Source organism: Protopterus annectens, chromosome 6.part0 (genome assembly GCF_019279795.1).
Source record: "Protopterus annectens isolate FY-2018-M chromosome 6.part0, PAN1.0, whole genome shotgun sequence".
Classification (NCBI taxonomy): Eukaryota; Metazoa; Chordata; order Ceratodontiformes; family Protopteridae; genus Protopterus; species Protopterus annectens.
The window spans coordinates 1,155,334,686-1,155,353,305 of NC_056737.1; the positions used below are offsets into that span (position 1 = coordinate 1,155,334,686).

At 38.7% G+C, this 18,620-nt stretch overlaps 1 protein-coding gene across 2 annotated transcripts in view; it reads right to left on the minus strand.

Annotated features, from left to right (window-relative positions):
* Positions 1-18,620, minus strand: part of LOC122804724 (fibroblast activation protein alpha) — a 1,600,794-nt gene that overhangs the window by 264,312 nt on the left and 1,317,862 nt on the right. For both annotated transcript variants that reach the window (XM_044074776.1, XM_044074777.1), the window contains one exon: positions 2,444-2,542. In XM_044074776.1, the coding sequence (XP_043930711.1) occupies positions 2,444-2,542 (99 nt within the window). The remainder of the gene's footprint in view (positions 1-2,443; positions 2,543-18,620) is intronic.

The window sequence follows — 18,620 nt, forward strand, 5'->3', positions numbered from 1 at the left end:
CCAGCATCGGCACCCTTTATCTTTTCAAATCCCAGTGCTGGGGTTGGCCAGAAGAAAAATCTTTTGATAGAGATAACAGATATCCTTAAATCCAGGTTCCCTTTCTCCCTCCCTGCTCCAGTCTGTCACCACAGATACCTTGGACTTTGTTTGGGAGCACTTTTAGGAGGGATAAAAGTGCAGGGGGTGTGGGACACCAATGACAGATGCAAGTACATAAATATCAAGGAGATACTTGACCTGATCAAGGCAATCAATTCTATGAACCATCTTTGGCCCTGAGAACTCTTCAAGTGATTACAGACAATAACCATCATGTGGTACATTAGCAAGCAATGAGGAAGCAGGTCAGAAACCCTTTGCAAACTAGACATGCTCACTTGGGATATAGTTTCACAGCACAATCTCACTCTACAGGAAGTCTACATTTTGTCAGTGCAAAACTGTGGGGCAGACAAGCTGAGCAGGACCAGGACAGACTCACAAATGGAAACTAGTTCAGGGAGTCTTTCAAGATTTGATCCATCTGAGAGCTCTTTGTTTACTTTTGAACAATCAACTGGCAAGACTGCATTCCAAGAGTCCATTCAAGAAGGTCGGGAAGACAGATACCTTTCCTTTGACAGGAATGTTCCTGTATGCTTTTCTACTCTTTGCACTAATATCCAAGATACTTCTAAAGATTCAGAACGCATACCCCAAGATCATTTTGATAACTCCCTTCTAGCCCAGGCAACCACAGTTCTTCCTTCTTTTGGAAATGGCCAGGGGCAATTAGCAAAAGCTACCACAAAGACTGGATCTACTCACACAAGAATAGAGGTGTTTAATACACCCCAGTATCAATCGTCTTCAATTGACTGCCTGGATGATAGGGCTTTAATTCCTTTTAGGCACCTGTTTACTGATGAAATGCAGCAGATAATAATGGAGGCAAGAGAGCCTGCTACTAGAACATTATATTAATATATGGAAAAGTTTTTTTAGCTGATGTCAACAACATAATCAGCACCAGTTTGCTCACTGCTGTCTGGTTTTAAAATATTTGAGTGAGTTACTATCCTATGGCCTTTCTTAATCCTCTATAATGGTTTGTGAAGGCAAAAAGAAGGGACAAGCTGTGTCAAAACAGACCTATTTCCAAATGGTTGTCTAAGGCTATTACCTTTTTGCTATAGTCACCATAACAAAACTATTCTAGGCAGAGTCAAGGCCCACTCTACTTGGGCCTTGGACTCATCTGTGTTTGTTTGGAATGGGCTGGATTCTAGAAGTATTCTATAGCACTATGAGTTCCCTTCATTCTCTGGGTCTGGATCAAGCTTTGCTAGGACCATTTTCCAGGGGCTAATGTAATCTAGCCATATAGCTAAGGCTACTGCAGCAGTGATCAATATTATGAACATAGTACAGTTGTATAACTTCAACTTGCCATAACACTAGATGTTCAAATGGTCACTGCTGCAGTAGCTGCTCCCTCCCACCACCACCCCTTTGTTTTTTAGTGTGTTTTTTATGCTATAGCATAAACATTTATTTTTGTTGTTCCTAGCATTGTCCTTTCAGGGCTCTGCTTCCCTCTCCCTGCTGGAAGGAAAGCTCTGAAGGGCTTCACACTTAAACTTGTCGTTTGTTCAGCTCAGTTTGGGTGCGTGGAATGTGTCCTGAAGATCAGGAAGCTGTTCAGCTGTTATATCCTTGGCAGTATATAATCTATATTGCTATGGCTTCAGAAGCAGTTATCACTGGAACATGTACTGTTATGGTAAGTTCAACTTACACAACTGTACGTTGTTTTCAGTCCTGCCAGTAATCAATTGCAGGTAATATAATGAAGATACAAAGGAGAGCCAATCAGATATACATCTGATCTCTTTAGTGGCACTACTGAGAATTTCCTGAAAATTGAGGTCATGTGACATACCGCATACAATTCCATTACTGGTACTTAAAGAGGTATTAACTATTTATATAAATTGTTCCCTGTCTGATATTGAGATCTGTGTAGTAGTAGAAAGTAGCCACAGTAGAATTTGTCTTTGCAGATTCAGGACAAATCATATATCAGATCCTAACTATCCAGTTTCTTTATTATGCCCTGTGAGAGTTACCCTGGGTAGTGCATAAATTGCTTATGAATCCCTTTTCTGTTACTTGTATTGTTTCCATTTAAAAAAAAAAAATAAGATCTATTACCAACAATGCAGTAATTGTTCTGGCTGTTTTTTTTCTTGTGTGCACAAACACCTTAGTGTTCACAGTTCTTCATATGTTAATCTGAAATTAACTGTATGTGACATTCATCTTTTATTTTGTCAGTTTTCTGGTTACAGTCAACTAGAAAGAAAATAATCTGGTAAATACATGATAATAGCTGAAGCTGTTGATTTAGGTTAAAACATTCTATGAGTTTTGTGTAACGATGTAAAACAAATAAACATACTCAGCCCATTCACTTCTATGGTGTTCCTTTCCACTGTAGGCATATGGTACCTCTTCAGCAATTCCGTCAGATTCTTGTTGTCTTCTAAAATTTCAAGCTCTAAATAAATGGAAACCGTTGTTATATACTTCTTTTTAATACTGACAATTTTCTGTGTTGCATTTTGAATTTTCACTTGCAGCTCTGCATTGTCATAATAAAAGTAATCACACTAGAATTACCATGTTGCTAAACATTTCAAACCACTGTACCACTATCAAAATTTATGTCTCCGTGACAGTTGTTGCCAACTTCTTTCTGTATAAACATTCTTTCTATAATGATTGTATTTACTGGTTATGGATAAATGGAGGCTTGCACATCATTTCATGTGTAAAAATAGTTTGTCTTAGCAGTACTTTTTTCAGATTTTTGTTTTTACAGTTAATTTTTTGTTTGTCATACAAAATGGTGCTACTACTTCAGTTCTGGTGCACTGCAAATTCCATTCTGATGTGACATAAAAACAAAGAATGAAGGTCACTCACTTGGACTGTACAGTTTGCTACTTCAGTGACTTTATGGTTACGTATCACAGTCACTGCTGTACAGTCAAGCTACAGCATTACTTCACTTATGTTTTTAGAGTATCTTCTTTTTTCGGCTGCTCCCGTTAGGGGTCGCCATAGCGGATCAACCGTTTCCATTTCTTCCTGTCCTCTGCATCTTGCTCTGTCACACCAACCACCTGCATGTCCTCTCTCACCACATCCATAAACCTTATCTTAGGCCTTCCTCTTTTCCAGTTACCTGGCAGCTTCACCCTTAGCATCTTATTTCCCAATATACTCTGCATCCCTCCTCAGCACATGTCCAAACCAACATAATCGTGCCTCTCTGGCTTTGTCTCCAAACTTTCCAGCCTGGGCTGACCCTCTAATATACTTATTCCTAATCCTGTCCATCCTCATCACACCTAGTGCAAATCTTAACATCCTCAACTCTGCCACGTCAAGCTCTGACTCCTGCCTTTTTGTCAGTGCCACTTTCTCCAACCCATATAACATAGCTGGTCTCACTACCCTCTTGTAGACCTTCCCTTTCACTCTTACTGGTACTCGTCTGTCACAAAGCACTCCTGACACTCTTCCCCACCCACTCCATCCTGCCTGTACTCTCTTCTTCACCTCTCTTCCACACTCACCATTACTCTGTGCTGTTGATCCCAAGTATTTAAACTCATCCACCTTCACCACCACTACTGCCTGCATCCTCACCATTCTTCTATCCTCCCTCTCATTCACACACATATAGTCTTAGTCCTGCTGACCTTCATTCCTCTTCTCTCTAGAGAATATCTACACCTCTCCAGGGTTCCCTACCCTCATTACAGATGACAATGTCATCTGCAAACATCATAGTCCACGGGGACTCCTGTCTGATCTCGTCTGTCAACCTGTCCATCACCATTGCAAATAAGAAAGGGCTCAGAGCTGATCCTTGATGTAATCCCACCTCCACCTTAAACGCATCCGTCACTCCCACTGCAGACCTCACTGCTGTCACACTACCCTCGTACATATCCTGTACCACTCTTACATACTTCTCTGACACTCCCGACTTCCTCATACAATACCACAACTCCTCTTTAGTTTCCCTGTCATATGCTTTCTCTATGTCCACAAAGACACAATGCAACTCCTTCTGACCTTCTCTGTACTTCTCCATCAACACTCTCAGAGCAAAACATTGCATCTGTAGTGCTCTTTCCTGACATGAAACCATACTGCTGATCACTAATCATCACCTCCCTTCTTAACCTAGCTTCCACTACTCTTTCCCATAACTTCATGCTGTGACTGATCATTTTAATCCCTCTGTAGTTACGACAGCTATGCACATCCCCTTTATTCTTAGAAATCGGTACCAAAACACTTTTTCTCCATTCCTCAGGCATCCTCTCACTTTCCAAGATTTCATTAAACATCTAGTTAAAAACTCCACTGCCATTTCACCTAAACACCTCCATGCTTCCACAGGAATGTCATCTGGACCAACAGCCTTTCCATTCTTCATCCTCTTCATAGCTATCCTTACTTCCTCCTTGCTAATCCACTGCACTTCATGATTCACTTTCTGCACATCATCCAACCTTCTCTCTCTCTCATTCTTTTCATTCATCAGCCCCTCAAAGTACTCTTTCCATCTGCTCAACACACTCTCCTCGCTTGTGAGAACATTTCCCTCATTATCCTTTATCACCCTTACCTGCTGTACATCTTTACTAGCTTGGTCCCCTCTGCCTAGCCAATTGGTACAGGTCCTTTTAAAGGGTAGAAAAATTAAATATGACCAGTCATTTCTACAGTCATGTCTTTAAGCTATTTGAAAAAGTATAAAAAAATTATAGATTGTTAAGTAATGTGGCCTGCTTCTTTAAAATTAAGTTTGTTTGCAAAATATTAGTCACAGACCCTTCATCTCAAACTGCTCCCTGTTATTTCACAACAGACTCATCACTGTCAAGCAGCAAGTATGACGGTGGCCCGAAGGGATCAAATGCAGCATTTCGTTTGTCAAGGATATGTATTCAGGGGGTCTCAAATCCATTTTACTCCTGACAGCTTTGAATGAATAAATACCTTTAGTCAAGATATACTGGGGGCAGTACTTGCAGGTTAAGGGAGCAATTGGGCCACAACACCTGCTCTCTACCCAATCCTTCTGCTGGATTCATAGTACCCCATCTCCAAGTACTTCACCTCCTATCAGTACAAAAACAAGTAATTGTCTTAGAACATGGTACGTGTTGATCACCAAACCCACTAAATCTATAGTATGGGAGGTTAAATCCATATGGTCATCTTTCATTAGGCAAGAGATCAGTAATTCTGCCTTGGAGTCAGTAGTTGGCAGCATATCCAGTCTCAAACTCCCTACCTTGGCCTGCTTCACCTTTTTAAAACTGTTGCATTGTTGGCAGCTCTGTCTGGTACTGCTGCAGAAATTTAAGATTCTTTCTATATCTCAGTGATGGAGGTGCTGCAGATTACTTTCACCTGCTATGGGAATGTGTAGCTGTCCAAACCCTTTGGCAAGCAATGGCTCAGGCCATCTCACAGGTGATTACTAAAAGCCTGCCAGATCTTCACAATGTTGCTTTTTGATTGCTGAATACCATCTTCCCCAGTTTATCATTGTTTGAAACAGAAAATGTATGGATAGAAAATGTAGTGCTTACATTTGTTGCTGTTCTGTTTGGACATTAGAAGAAAATACCTTCTGGCTAGACAGATCGCATACAATGATTTGCATACAGCATGAAATACTGTTCTAGTATATAGCTGGATATGAAGTGATGGAATACTACATGGTCATTACTCCTGTTTACTTTAGATGACAATCTTTATACTTTGCCATCTAATATTCATGCTTAGTGTCATTAATATTATATGTATTAATGTTATATATATAGTTTTATATACATATATAGTTAAAAAAATAAAAATTAGTCACAGAGCCAATGGGTTTCTTTATACCCAGTTTAGCAAACCACAAACATAATTCTAGCTGTTCTGATTTGCCAGCTTCCTGCCAGAAATGATACACATGTTCATGGTGTGCTTTTGAAGCATGCCTTCCTTGTTCACTGTGTTTTACCTGCAAATGTTTTGCCCCATAAACTTCTTGGAAGTTTAGTTTATCAGCTTTTATTAAACTAGCATGCATACAGGTCAAACCCACAGAAGAATATTGCAAACACATTAATACATTTATTTTTTATATGCTCACTACCTCTTAAGGACCTTCTTTGATGGTTCCACTGCCTTCACCCAACTTTGCCAACTTGTCCCATTGGACTGACAGCCTGGCATTACCAGGCTAGGTGACAGCCCTACAGATTATTTATTCAGGCCTAGAAGGTCATATCAGCCCATCTTTTCCCCCAGCAGTGAGACTCTAGTAATAAGGTGCAGACTAGCTAGCTAATCCCTCAAAGTGATCTCTGCTGCCCACAGATTCACACTGACTACCTGGTCAGTGGTGGAGTTGTGCATGTTCCACCACAGAGTAAGCCAACTCTGCCGCTAGAGCTGGACAGTACACTGAACAACCACTAGATGTTTCCAGTGACTTGGGCTAAAAAAAAAACATTTCTCCTGAGGATGAGTGAGCTACTGTCTATACCTCAAGCTCTTCCACCACTACGCAGTCCCTCCAATGCCCATGCCCCCAATCAACACCCTACCCAGTTCCCCCAATGCCTATGACCCCAATCTAAGCCCTACCCCTTCCCTTCAATGCCCATGATCCCAATCAAACTCCTACCCAGTCTCTCCAATGCCCATGCCCCCAAACACCTACCCAGTCCCTCTAATGCCCATGCCCCCAGTTAAACCTCAACCCAGTTCCTCCAGTGCCCATGCTCCACTTGAAGCTCTACCTAGTCCCTCCAATACCCATGCTCCCAAATTAACCCCTACCCAGTCCCTCCAATGCCCATGCCCCCAATCAAATTCCTACCCAGTCTCTCCAATGTCCATGTCCACAATCGAACCCCTACCCAGTTCCTCCACCACCATGTCCCCAGTCAAACAGTGTTCATCTAGGCTACAGTCAGACCTTTATCCCTCTAGGCCACAATGCCAAGGACACACTGATACCTGCATGTAGTAAGCAGGAATTCATCAGGTTAGAAATTCATTTAAACACAGAGTCTTGTGTTAATACTCAACAACAGTCAGGAAAGAGACCCAGCATGAATGTAAAGTAATATACAGTTATTTGTGGAATGTTATGTCACCATTTGAAGACAGAGTGGTGTCTGGAAATGGCAACAAGGATGATATTAACAAAAAACATCCAGTACTTGTATTTATGCACAAAGTAAATATACCTGTAGAATTTTACGTCTGGGAATGTGGCTAATCACAGATATAAAATTAGTGAATGACAAAAGGCTACCTGCTGCATTAGGGACAGCTACACCAATGCCTAAGACTGGAATAATAGTGAAAACAGAATGGAGACAAATGGCCTGAATGGGTCACTCAAACACCACTGGTACAAAGTCAAAACAACACACCTCTAGGCTAGTACCTTAAGTTCTATCTACAGCCCCAGGGTGCATGTCTTAAAGGGATGCATGGAAGAAGAAGAAGTGTGCTGTTTTACTGTAATTGTTAGCGTAGGCTAGTCTATAGATTGGACTCATGAGAAATAACAACTGTGCATGATTAAAATGTCTGTAAAATGTCTTGTAAAAGGTATTATTATATCCATGAAATAAAAGTGGATCATAATACAGCAGTAAAGTATTTGGCAAGGACAACTGCACAGAAGTAATAGGAGAACAGAGCCTGTTATGTGAAAAATAGGCAGACTTGAGCTTTGTTATAAGCTATTTGTTCTGTGACCATGAGGGAAAATAAGTAAAGTCAGGACTGGACTGTGATAAAACTATTTACATTCTTGCTACAAAAGGACATAACAGAACTTAACCACCCAAAGGTTGATGCTAAGCAGACTTGATCAGACTTATTTTATCTTATTTATCTTTTATCACTGAACAAGGCAGAACACAGTGCTTCTCAAGTGCCTATGCCTGTGAAAGACATTTACTGGATGAATGCCAAGTCCCTGTAATCATGGTCACACAGGTGAAAATTGCACTCGCCAAAGTCAAAAACATTGCATCCATGGAACCTGACAATTTACCAGGCTGTGTTCTGTATGAACTACAAAATGAACTGGCACCCAACCTAAGTACCATGTTCAACCATAGCCTGTTCAATCACAGCCTCACTACAGGTTCTGTGCCTATTGAATGGTGCACAGCTATGGTGATTCCACTCCACAAAGGGGGGTCCACCATGGACCCTGGGAACTACCGACCCATCAGCCTGATGACTCTGATCTGCAAGGCCATGGAACATATCATCATGGAACTTATAAACAAAGACATAGGTAACCTGCAAACTCTGGGCCCACCCAGTTTGGGTTTGTGAAAGGTAGATCATGTCTCCTAAACCTGATTGACTTCTTTGAAGCAGTCACCAAAGTAGTGGACAAGGGTAAGGCAGTTCACACAGCCTATCTAGATCTCGCCAAGGCCTTCAACACAATCTTCCACTCTGGTATTATTGATAAACTCATGAAACTGGGCATAAACCCCAATGTCACGCAGTGGGTAGCCAACTGGCTCACTGAAAGAACCCACACCATGAAAGTAGCCAATTCCAAATCTGTCTCCAGACCGGTGACAAGTGGAGTACCATAGGGTTCAGTCCTGGGTCCCCTCCTGTTCGGCATCTACTTCTCAGAAGTTCAAGCCAACACAGAGGGCTTACAGCTAACAAGGTTCACAGATGACTGCAAACTGGGAGCCATTATTGAATCCCATAAGGATGTGGACATTCTACAAAAGGGCCTCACTGAGACAGATGCCTGGTGTCAAAACCATTACCTTAAGCTCAACACCAAAAAATGCATAGTTATTCCCTTTGGGAACAACTCTGTGCCAATGAACTACCAAGGCAGTAGTCCACTCAACACTGAAAGTGTGATATGAGACCTAGGGACACAGGTAGACAGCAGTCTCTCCTTTGACAACCACATAGCCACAGTGGTTAGGAAGTCCTATGTGGCGCACCTCATCACAAAAGGTTTCCCAACCAGAAAAAAACAGGTCATTGTTCCCTTCTACTCAGCCCTCATTAGACCTATTATAGAGTACAATGCCCCATTTGGGATGCACCTCACAAGACATTTGCAGCAACTGGAAAGACCACAGAAATACCTCACAAAGAGGATCACATGCCTTAAAAAGATGCCCTATGCAGACCGCCTTAAGAAACTCCAGCTCTACTCTGTTGCATATCATCTACTCAGAGGTGATCTCTGCCTAACATACAAAGCCACGTAACCCAGAGCTGTTGGACATGCTACACTTAGAAAAATCCCAATCTCTGCAGGCCACAAGCTCCAGAGACCTTAACCTTGTCACCACAATAAACAGAACTTGCAGGGGGGATAGGTTCCTGTCCCAGAGACTTGACATACTCTGCAACAAGCTGCCCATTCATGTCAAACAGAGCATCTCACTGGCCCTGTTTAAGAAAAATCTGGACAACTGGATGGGGAATAGGAAATTTACCCCAGGTATCACTTCTGTGGCTCTGCTCGACAGGGGCAGAGGTAAATACATTTTTGGGTGGCTAAAGCCAGGGAATCTTTATGACTAGGCTTATATAGGCCCTGAGGCCAATAGCCTAGTACCTACCTATGAACCTGTTTATTAGGAAGGGCTATGCTGATATCCTACCAACTTAGATTCTGTAGAAAACAAAAATGTAGCACAAACTATTGCATGAATCAAATACATCTGAAATACTGATTTGTCTTTACAACAGCAATCCACTTAGAAAGAACAACATATGTATATTTTTATATTAAAACTGAGATAATGTGCCGGCTGCTCATATGCTTTACCTTTCTGTGAATGACATGCTGTCTACTTGCAACAGGAGAAGAACAACTCTTATGTTTCTTGCCTTACCTCTGGTCCTTACAGGTAAATATGCCTAGTACACTGCTGTACTTATTCATTCATCCATTCCAGCACTCATTCATTAACTCATTCAGTGATGTATTCATTTCTCTTTCATTTGTTCATACATTTATTTATTTATTTATGTTTATTAAACAGGAAATTTCCACTGAATGTTAACCACTTTTAGCTGAAGCCAAAAGGGAGAAAAGCCTCAAATGTAACACAGTTTCAATGGGTAGACTAGACTGTAACTGTCATGTACATTATCCAAGTATGAAAGTAATTAGTGGCATATCTACGGTCCCAACACTGGGATCCCCTAATTGTTGGCATCTATTTCTCTGAATCCATATCAGGAATCAGAATCTTTAGTTAACCAAGTTTGCACATGATTGCAAGCTACGCATTCCTGAAAAATCATTCTTTTTCTCTTTCTGATATCATTTTTTACTGCAGGAAATAATCCAGACAACCATGAGGCATATTGAAAAATGGCTAAAAATAAATATGTAAAATTATTTGTATTCTATGATATTACTGAGGCCTTGACCTTATTAGAAGCATAACAACAGAAGCTGATGAAGCCATTTTACTTGTAAGGAGCTAAAAAATATCCTAGGAAGTGCAAAGGCAGGAAAAGCACCAGGTTCTGATGTGTTGGCCAAAAAGATATAGCAAGCACTAGGTAATAAATTCTGGAAGATTTTCTAAATGGAACCAATGCTGTCCTTTTGCAAAAAGGTTCCCTCCAAAGAGGAAACTTGCATTTCTTTCTGTTGTCCTCAAAGCTGGGAAGTACCAGACCTCCTTTTACCTTCTTGCCGATCTCAGTATTGAAAGCTGTCTCAAGATGGCTACAGAGAAGTTAGAAAATTGCATATCCATGCTGTCTAGTCCAAAGGTGCTTTGTTGGCACAGACAAATAAGGGTGCTTTATTGGGCAGATCATGCTAAACAGTATTAAACTCTAGTAACTTTAATGTGTATACAATATTAAGGGTGCTTTATTGAGAGCAGATTATGCTAAACAACGCTAAATTCTACTAAGTTTAATATTTACACAATACAGAATTTTACTAAATCTATAGGCATTGTTGCTCAAATTTTTTATTTGGATTTTCAACAATGGATTTCAGCAAACCAAAGTTTATTTTATCACATCTTATACTGTGCAAGCATTGTGGGTTCCTCTGATCAAAACCTATTTCAAAACATTTAGTAAATAAACACCTGATTTTATGGGTACACAAGAAGCATAGAATAGACTGGGAGGTACTATAGCACCTAAGGAGACACTGGGGCTGGGTGTACCTCACCTGACAACATATCCTAATTTTTTTATAATTTGATAAGGTTTGACTGCATGCCGGGTGGGAGGATATTATGCTTAAGATGACTGGGGACAGGATAGGCCTCTCACTGACATTTTTGCAGAAATACTTATCCACTTTGCAAATCTTCTCCTCTGTACTAAAATATATATATGTCCAGCAATTAGATCATTTTTATGCAATGTAGACTAAGGAATTAGAGACTAGAACTGCTCCCCATTATGGAGAAAATTTCTTGTAGAAACAATAGAAAGTAAAACTGTAAATGTTCCTTGCCTAAGAAAAGCAGCCTAGTATGCCTTGAGCAGTTGATATCAGGGATAGACTTTTGATTTTGTTAGAAATCAAGGAACAGTACAACTTAGAGAAGCAATTTATGTAGTTTTATCATTTTTGCATACAGCAGATAGGGCACATGAAAATCTTTACATGAAAAAAATAATGCCTGACATAGATTAATTAAACTAACCCTGGAAGTTAGATGTCATAGCCCTAACAGGAGACAAATAATTAGTAAGAGCTATAAAACCTGATAAGAGAATTGCGTGAGACTGTGTGCTACCTAAGGAAAACTTGGGGAAAGGATTGGTGCCCCATCCCCCACATTATTTGGACTAGGATACTTTTATGATTTAGATACGGAATGATATCCAGTAAATATAGGTTCTTCGATTGGCAAGGTTTGCACGAATAGTTTATATACCATCCAAAATTACTTTTACAATTTGAGAATGTGCTTGTTTACAGAAGAGAGCTAAGTTTAGACTTTGCAGTCAAGTCATTATGAAAAAAGAGGTGGTGAGGATAGTGGACAGTATATAAGATGTAAAGAGTGTTAGTAAGATGACAGGAGAAACAAGGAACAGTTACACAGGAACTGAAAGAAGAAAGGATGACCAGAAGAAGAGAAAGAATGAAGTTTCAGTCTGGCGTGGTGTCAAATATAGACCCAGGATTTGGGGAGACAGTGTGGATGATGTTTTGTCCTGGTTTTATGGAAGGAAATAACCATAATTGGGTGAGAAAGTGTATTAGTAAGTGTTAAATAAGTGAGTGATACATATCAGTCTAACATCCATTGGGTTATTGTTCTAAGCTTTGGCTACTAAGTTTGAGTGGAGACAGTGTTTGGAGGACTTCCAAAGGGGATGGGCAGATTGTTAGTGATTAAAAACAGAATTAACATCAGGACAAACTAAGGGGCTGAATATAATTGTGTGTGCCTTGAGAAGTTGGATATATTTGAGAAGGAGAGAGAGCTTAAGCCAGTTTAAGGATTTGAGTGCAATGCAGTTTGAGAAAATGTTTGATTTGCAAACCCAGCAATTTTATTATAACATAGTTCTAGTTATGATGTTGGATTGGCCTGTAGATTGTTTAGAATAGAAGAAGCAATGAGTAAGGAAGGAAGGAGATATGAATTAGCAAGTGTAGCTCTTGGGGGGGGGGGGGTTGGTGAGAAGTTTCTTTGATCTATAAAGCATTCCATGTTTTTGGTGTTTTTTTATAGAATGCTGAATATATAAATCAAATTTAAATTGATCAATTATTATGCTTAGTAGTTTGGTATGGGAAATAGCTTCTGTAATGGTACTGTTTAAAGATTAAATTTTGAAGAGACATTTGTTAGGTGTTAGGGCCTTGGGAAAAGAATAAGAGTATTTTTAGGGTGGGGGTTGAGGAGTAATAACCAGTTTTTGATAGAGTTAAAGGCGTCTTGTGCAATAGCTTGTAGATGAAGGAGACTACCGAGTAAATGACAATGTATCAGAGATGCATGCTGGGTATTTGAGTGAAACGTGTTAATAAATATATTAAAGAGAAGGCGCCAAGGATGGAGTCTTGTGGGACCCCAGTGTTCACTGGGAGAAAAGGAGAGAAAGCAGGGAGCCCTATAACAGATTGGCAATGATTAGCTAGATAACTAATAAACCAGTTAAGATCAGAGTTAGATAGGACGAAGGCAGCAATGTTTCATAGTTTCAGATTGGAGACAGAAACAAAAGCTTTAGAGAGGTCTAGAAAGGGGGGGGGGACTAAGTTATTGGTATCCCTGGCCTAAATGATGGTGTTTAGGAAGGGTATAAGAGCAGTTGTCATACTATGTGCTGGTCGGAAGCCATGTTGTGTTAGAGTGAATAGGTTTTCATGAATTAAGTACTGTAACAGCTGTTTGTAGATGCATTTTTTCAATGTTTTAGAGATGGGGATAGTAAGGCAATAGGTCTACATTTTATCATTTCAACAGACTTACCTCTTTTATGTTGTGGTATGATATATGATTTTCCATAAGGAAGAAACATATAGTTATTGAAATGAAAGAGTGATTACAAAGGAGGGTGGATATATAATTTTGGAGGAGGCTAACTTCAGGTATTTTGAAGGTAAGTGGTCAACAGAGGTGGAGCAAGGTTTGAGTTTGCTTAATAGATGTTTTATGTAGGAGGTAGAAATGGGTTATAGGGAGAAAGTGGGGCTGTCTGATTTTGAATGCTATATTGGACTGGAGGAGGATGGTAAGGAATTGCTATTAAAAGTAGATATAGAGTCCATGAAATGGGAGTTGAATATGACAGCTGTATCTAAGGGAGAGAGGTCTGGGCAAGGGTTTGGAGTATTAACTGTGCCAGGATACAAGATTTTATTTACTAAATACCAGAGCTTTTTAGGATTTTTTTTAGGTTAAGATGAGGATTCAAATAATACGTTTTTCTGTCAGTTTTGACCTATTTCTGGCTAGATTTTCGAGGTGCTTGTAGTTCTGTAGATGCACTAGGGTTTTCTGATTATTATAAAAACCTTGTAACTAAGAACCGAAGAAGGGATGTCCTCCATCAGTTGCTGAATTTTAACTCCAATGAATGATGCCTGTAGAAAAAGGCTAGCAAGGAAGGGGTTAAGATCAATGAAAGGATGAAAAACAGTGGATGAATGAGATTAAGGCATTTATTTTGACCTTTTAAGTACAAATCTTTGGACCTGAATTGCTGTTTATCTTGATGTCTACCCATTCATAAGATCTGCTTTCCAGACCCATTTATTTTATGAAGTGAAAAGCTGCTGGTACACATAATTTTGGACCTATGATGAAAGATGCAGACATGTTCTCTGCAGATTTATTTGTGAAGTGAAATATCTGTATAAATTACGTCACTATAGGATTATGCATTACATGTCTAATTATAGATAGCGTGCATTCTGTAAAGTATGACTTTGCATAATAAGGCATACTATTACTTAAACAATGTACAGTTGCTTGCTGATGCTTCAGTTTACACTCATTTGCTTAAGAGTTATTATCTCTACTGTCCTGAAGTTAAGTGCAGAAATTTAATTTTATGCGTTTTGTAGTATTTATTATTGCCATGTTTAAAAAACACTTTGGAGAAGTAAAGAAATGGAAGCAAGCAACTATAGTTATACATGAACTGACCTTACTAGTTTATATTAAGAACATTAAAATATAACCAAAGCATGTTTCTCATGCATATCAAATCAAGTACTACAAGAGCAGATTCATATTCAACAGTCCGGCATCCCTATAGCATAAAAATCATCTCCAAAATATTTCTCCACATTTGACTTAAAAATCCCAACCCTTTGGTATGTCTTTACTAATAAACATTAATTAATAATACGTAATATATATATATATATATATATATATATATATATATATATATATATATACAGACACACACTCACACACATATATATATATATATATATATATGTAATATATAATTATAATATTATATAATATATGTTTAGTTATAACATCTTCATAGAATCTTCCAGTTTTGTACCACTGTTGCAAGTGACCAGAATGTGTTTCATTTAGTTGTACTTAGTATTCTGAATTTTACACACATAAAACTGTTGATCTTGTAGAAATCTAAACTTTCAAACAGAGCTTCCAAAGAAATGTTAAAAACCTTAAAGGGGTCTCCTTATAACATTTTGCAGCTCAAGGAAAATCTACCTATTATTTTCAGGTGACCAGTGTGATGTTTAGTTTTCTTGTGACTAATTTCTGTAACTTCTCTAAAATCAGAGATCTGTCTTGAAGGCTGATCGTAGAAAACTTCTGTATTCTTGCTTGGATCTAACAGGGTTGACGAACAAATAAAACAATAATTTAGAGATCTTAAACTGACAGATTAAAACAGGCTGCATACGATTATCTAGATTTCTTTACAAATGTAATCAATGCAGGTGTCAATATTTGGTACACTGCTTAGATGCATAGATCCATATGTTCATAGGCTCTTACTAGGCTTACGACCAAGAGAGTCCACCAACAAACTCAGCCACATCACCAAGTACTGGTGGCAAACTAGCAGTACCCCTTCCCCCCATTAAGTAAACTTTCTCCCAATATTCCTGGTGAAAATTTGTGATCATCCATCCAGTCATAGGTTGCTAGGAATGTACTTTGCTTGGCAGATAAGGGCAGAATACTGTAGAAACAGGGTGCACATTGAGTTAGGTATTTGTTATGCTATCTGGTCTTGTTGTTGTGACAGTACAGGTTTAGCTCTCTAGAGCAGGTGTTTGCCATTCCTCCTCCCTCTTCTAGCTTAGAGATCCAATCAGTCTTTGCCTTCTCCTCCTAAAAGCATATTTTTGATTTTTGTTGTATTAATGTTCAGATATTAATATAGACCCATTGGCCCATACTATCCAAAGTATACTGCTGAATAATGTTGCCAATTTCACTTGTTGTTATTTTATGCATTGTAGTGCCATATGTGTAAATGGAGCTAAAAAGGGATTCACACAGGGTCAAGTCCAAAGTATTCATGTTAAATAGATGGGATCCCAGTATGGAGCCCTTTGGGATTTCCTGATGTGGGTTATAACAATTACTCCTATAGCCTTCAATCTCAAGGTGCCATTCTATGTTGATATGCCAACCAGTGATTCAATTAATTCATTGCTCTGATAGACAAAAAAAAGTTTTGTGTTTTGTAGTAGAATCTTGATGATTTAAAAATGTGTCAAAACTGTATGATTACTCTATGGAAATAGTACCTATTTGTAGACCTTTCCATGGCATTGTTGATATTGTTCAAGAAGAACTTATACTCATACTAGTTGATCCTAATGATCCCAAGAGCTTTTACTGTATCCAGGACATTAGTAAATAACTTTTCTATACATTTTTCGTATACTTCTGGACAAAATGATAAGCCTGTAAATTCTATACCTTTGACAATTTGATTTGTTCATATAGATAGAATTTGCATGTCACTTTACTATGCATATTACCATATTTTCTTCTCCTCACATGGCACCTTCAAATTAAATCTCACACGTGTTTACAAAAGCATAAATCATTGAATCCCAGAAGGAAAAGGTAGCTGTACATATTCAGTTTCTGTAGGTTTTTCAGATTAGAATGGTCTGCCTGAATTTCCTCCAACGTTCTATCACCCTGTTATACCCATCCATGAGTTATCTATTTGGATGCAGAAGGCTATGCTCTACACACTAGGGTATGATGGTATGATCACAAACATGCAAGCATTGGACTGGTGTAAGTTCATCAAATGCTGTCTTGTTGTTTAGCTGAAAATCAAATAACTGTAACTGCAGTCAGTACTAGTATATTTCTGAGGGGATGAGTCACAATCCACACCCCCCCCCCCAAGTAGGAAGCTACAACTCCTGTACCCTTGGTGCTTTTATATTACACCCCAGATTACTGCAGCCCAGGTTTACTTAGAAATCTCCCTTGCAGTGTTAATTCTAAGCTTGGTATACTAGACCCAAGGAGATCATACATGTTGGTAGGTCCTGTGTATAAGAAAGAAGAAATATAGAAACACAAAGTGCAATGGTGAAGCAGACTGGATAGGCAAAGCTAGAAACCTATAAAGTCACTAAGCTCACCCCAGATTACAAACTGAACCATAGACTACAGATTGTCTCTATGATCACATATTTCCTCTGCTGCAAAGATTTATCAGAAAATAGAAAAGTGTGGAGTCATATTTGTAGATCAAAGGTTATTCATTTCAGGAACCTGTAGATGGAAAGTTTTTTTCCTTTCCTACAGGTACTTCAGATATATGTGCTTGTTTTTGTCAGATTAGTACCAACTGATTTAAATGGTAAGGTAAAGGATGAGAAAAATTTGTTCCAGGACATTTGTGGAGGAAGGCATCCAGGTCAGAAATAATTAAAACTCTTATTTATTTCTGTTTTATTATTTTTTTATTTTATTTTTTTAACAGGTTTGTCTGACAGAGTTTAGTATATATAAAAAAAAAAAAGAAACATTTCAGAGGAGGCCCAGGGAGAAAAGCTCAAACATATTATAAACATTTTTAAACAGGCATTCAGTAAACATGTATAAAACATTCCAAAGACATGCAATTGGAGTGGTTCTCCCTGGGCCTCTGCTGAAAATGGGCTCTGTCCCAGTTGGACTTTCCCAGTAAACAAATGATAAATAAAGAAATAAATATACCTGGACAGACATTAAGCAATGTACATTAACAATAACGCATATGTTTGCTAATTAGATTACATTCATATGAAAATAAAGGCCAAAATTACATTATAAAATATGCGTATGCATTAGTAGATGTCGAACCTTGAGCATTTGAAGAAGTGTATTTGTGAGTTTGTCAGATAGATAATAGATCATGTGATGAGTGCTTACAAATTAAAAAAAATGGACGTGAGGTAGAAATTTTAATATTGTAATTAAGAGGTGGGGTATAAAGCAGCTTCATATATAGATAGATTAAATATATACACAAAGTTTATATTAGAAATATAGAGGTCGGGGTGAGAATTGTCACAAAACTATGTATATAGCTGGGAAATGCTAGTAAAACTATTTGGGAATTGGTGAAGACTGCTTGTGGGTTATAGGATTCTGAGTGCAGAGAAATGGTTTGACTTTATGGCAAACTGAAGACTGTTGCATTTTTCCTGGAGATGCATAGAAGCAGATCCATTGATTTAGTAGGTGTAGTTTTAGCTGTGATTAACTGAGTTTGCATTTCGAATAGACTTCAGCAGTAGCGGGATGTGGTCCCATAGTTTACCTACACTACCTGAACATAGAAATTCACCTACAATATTAGATGATTTGATTATAGTGATTAGAGATCAGTGATTTTTCTTTAGAGGGTAACATTCTGTTAGGGGGTAGTGCTGTATTAAAGTTGTAAATGGGCAATTTTATGGCTTAAAGAGAAGTCTGTATATCCTAGTTAACTGATAAAGTGCTGGATGTTGTGGTAGATCTGATCAGTTTAATTCTCAGAGGGTCAGACAGTGGTGTGGTCGATTGCTAAAG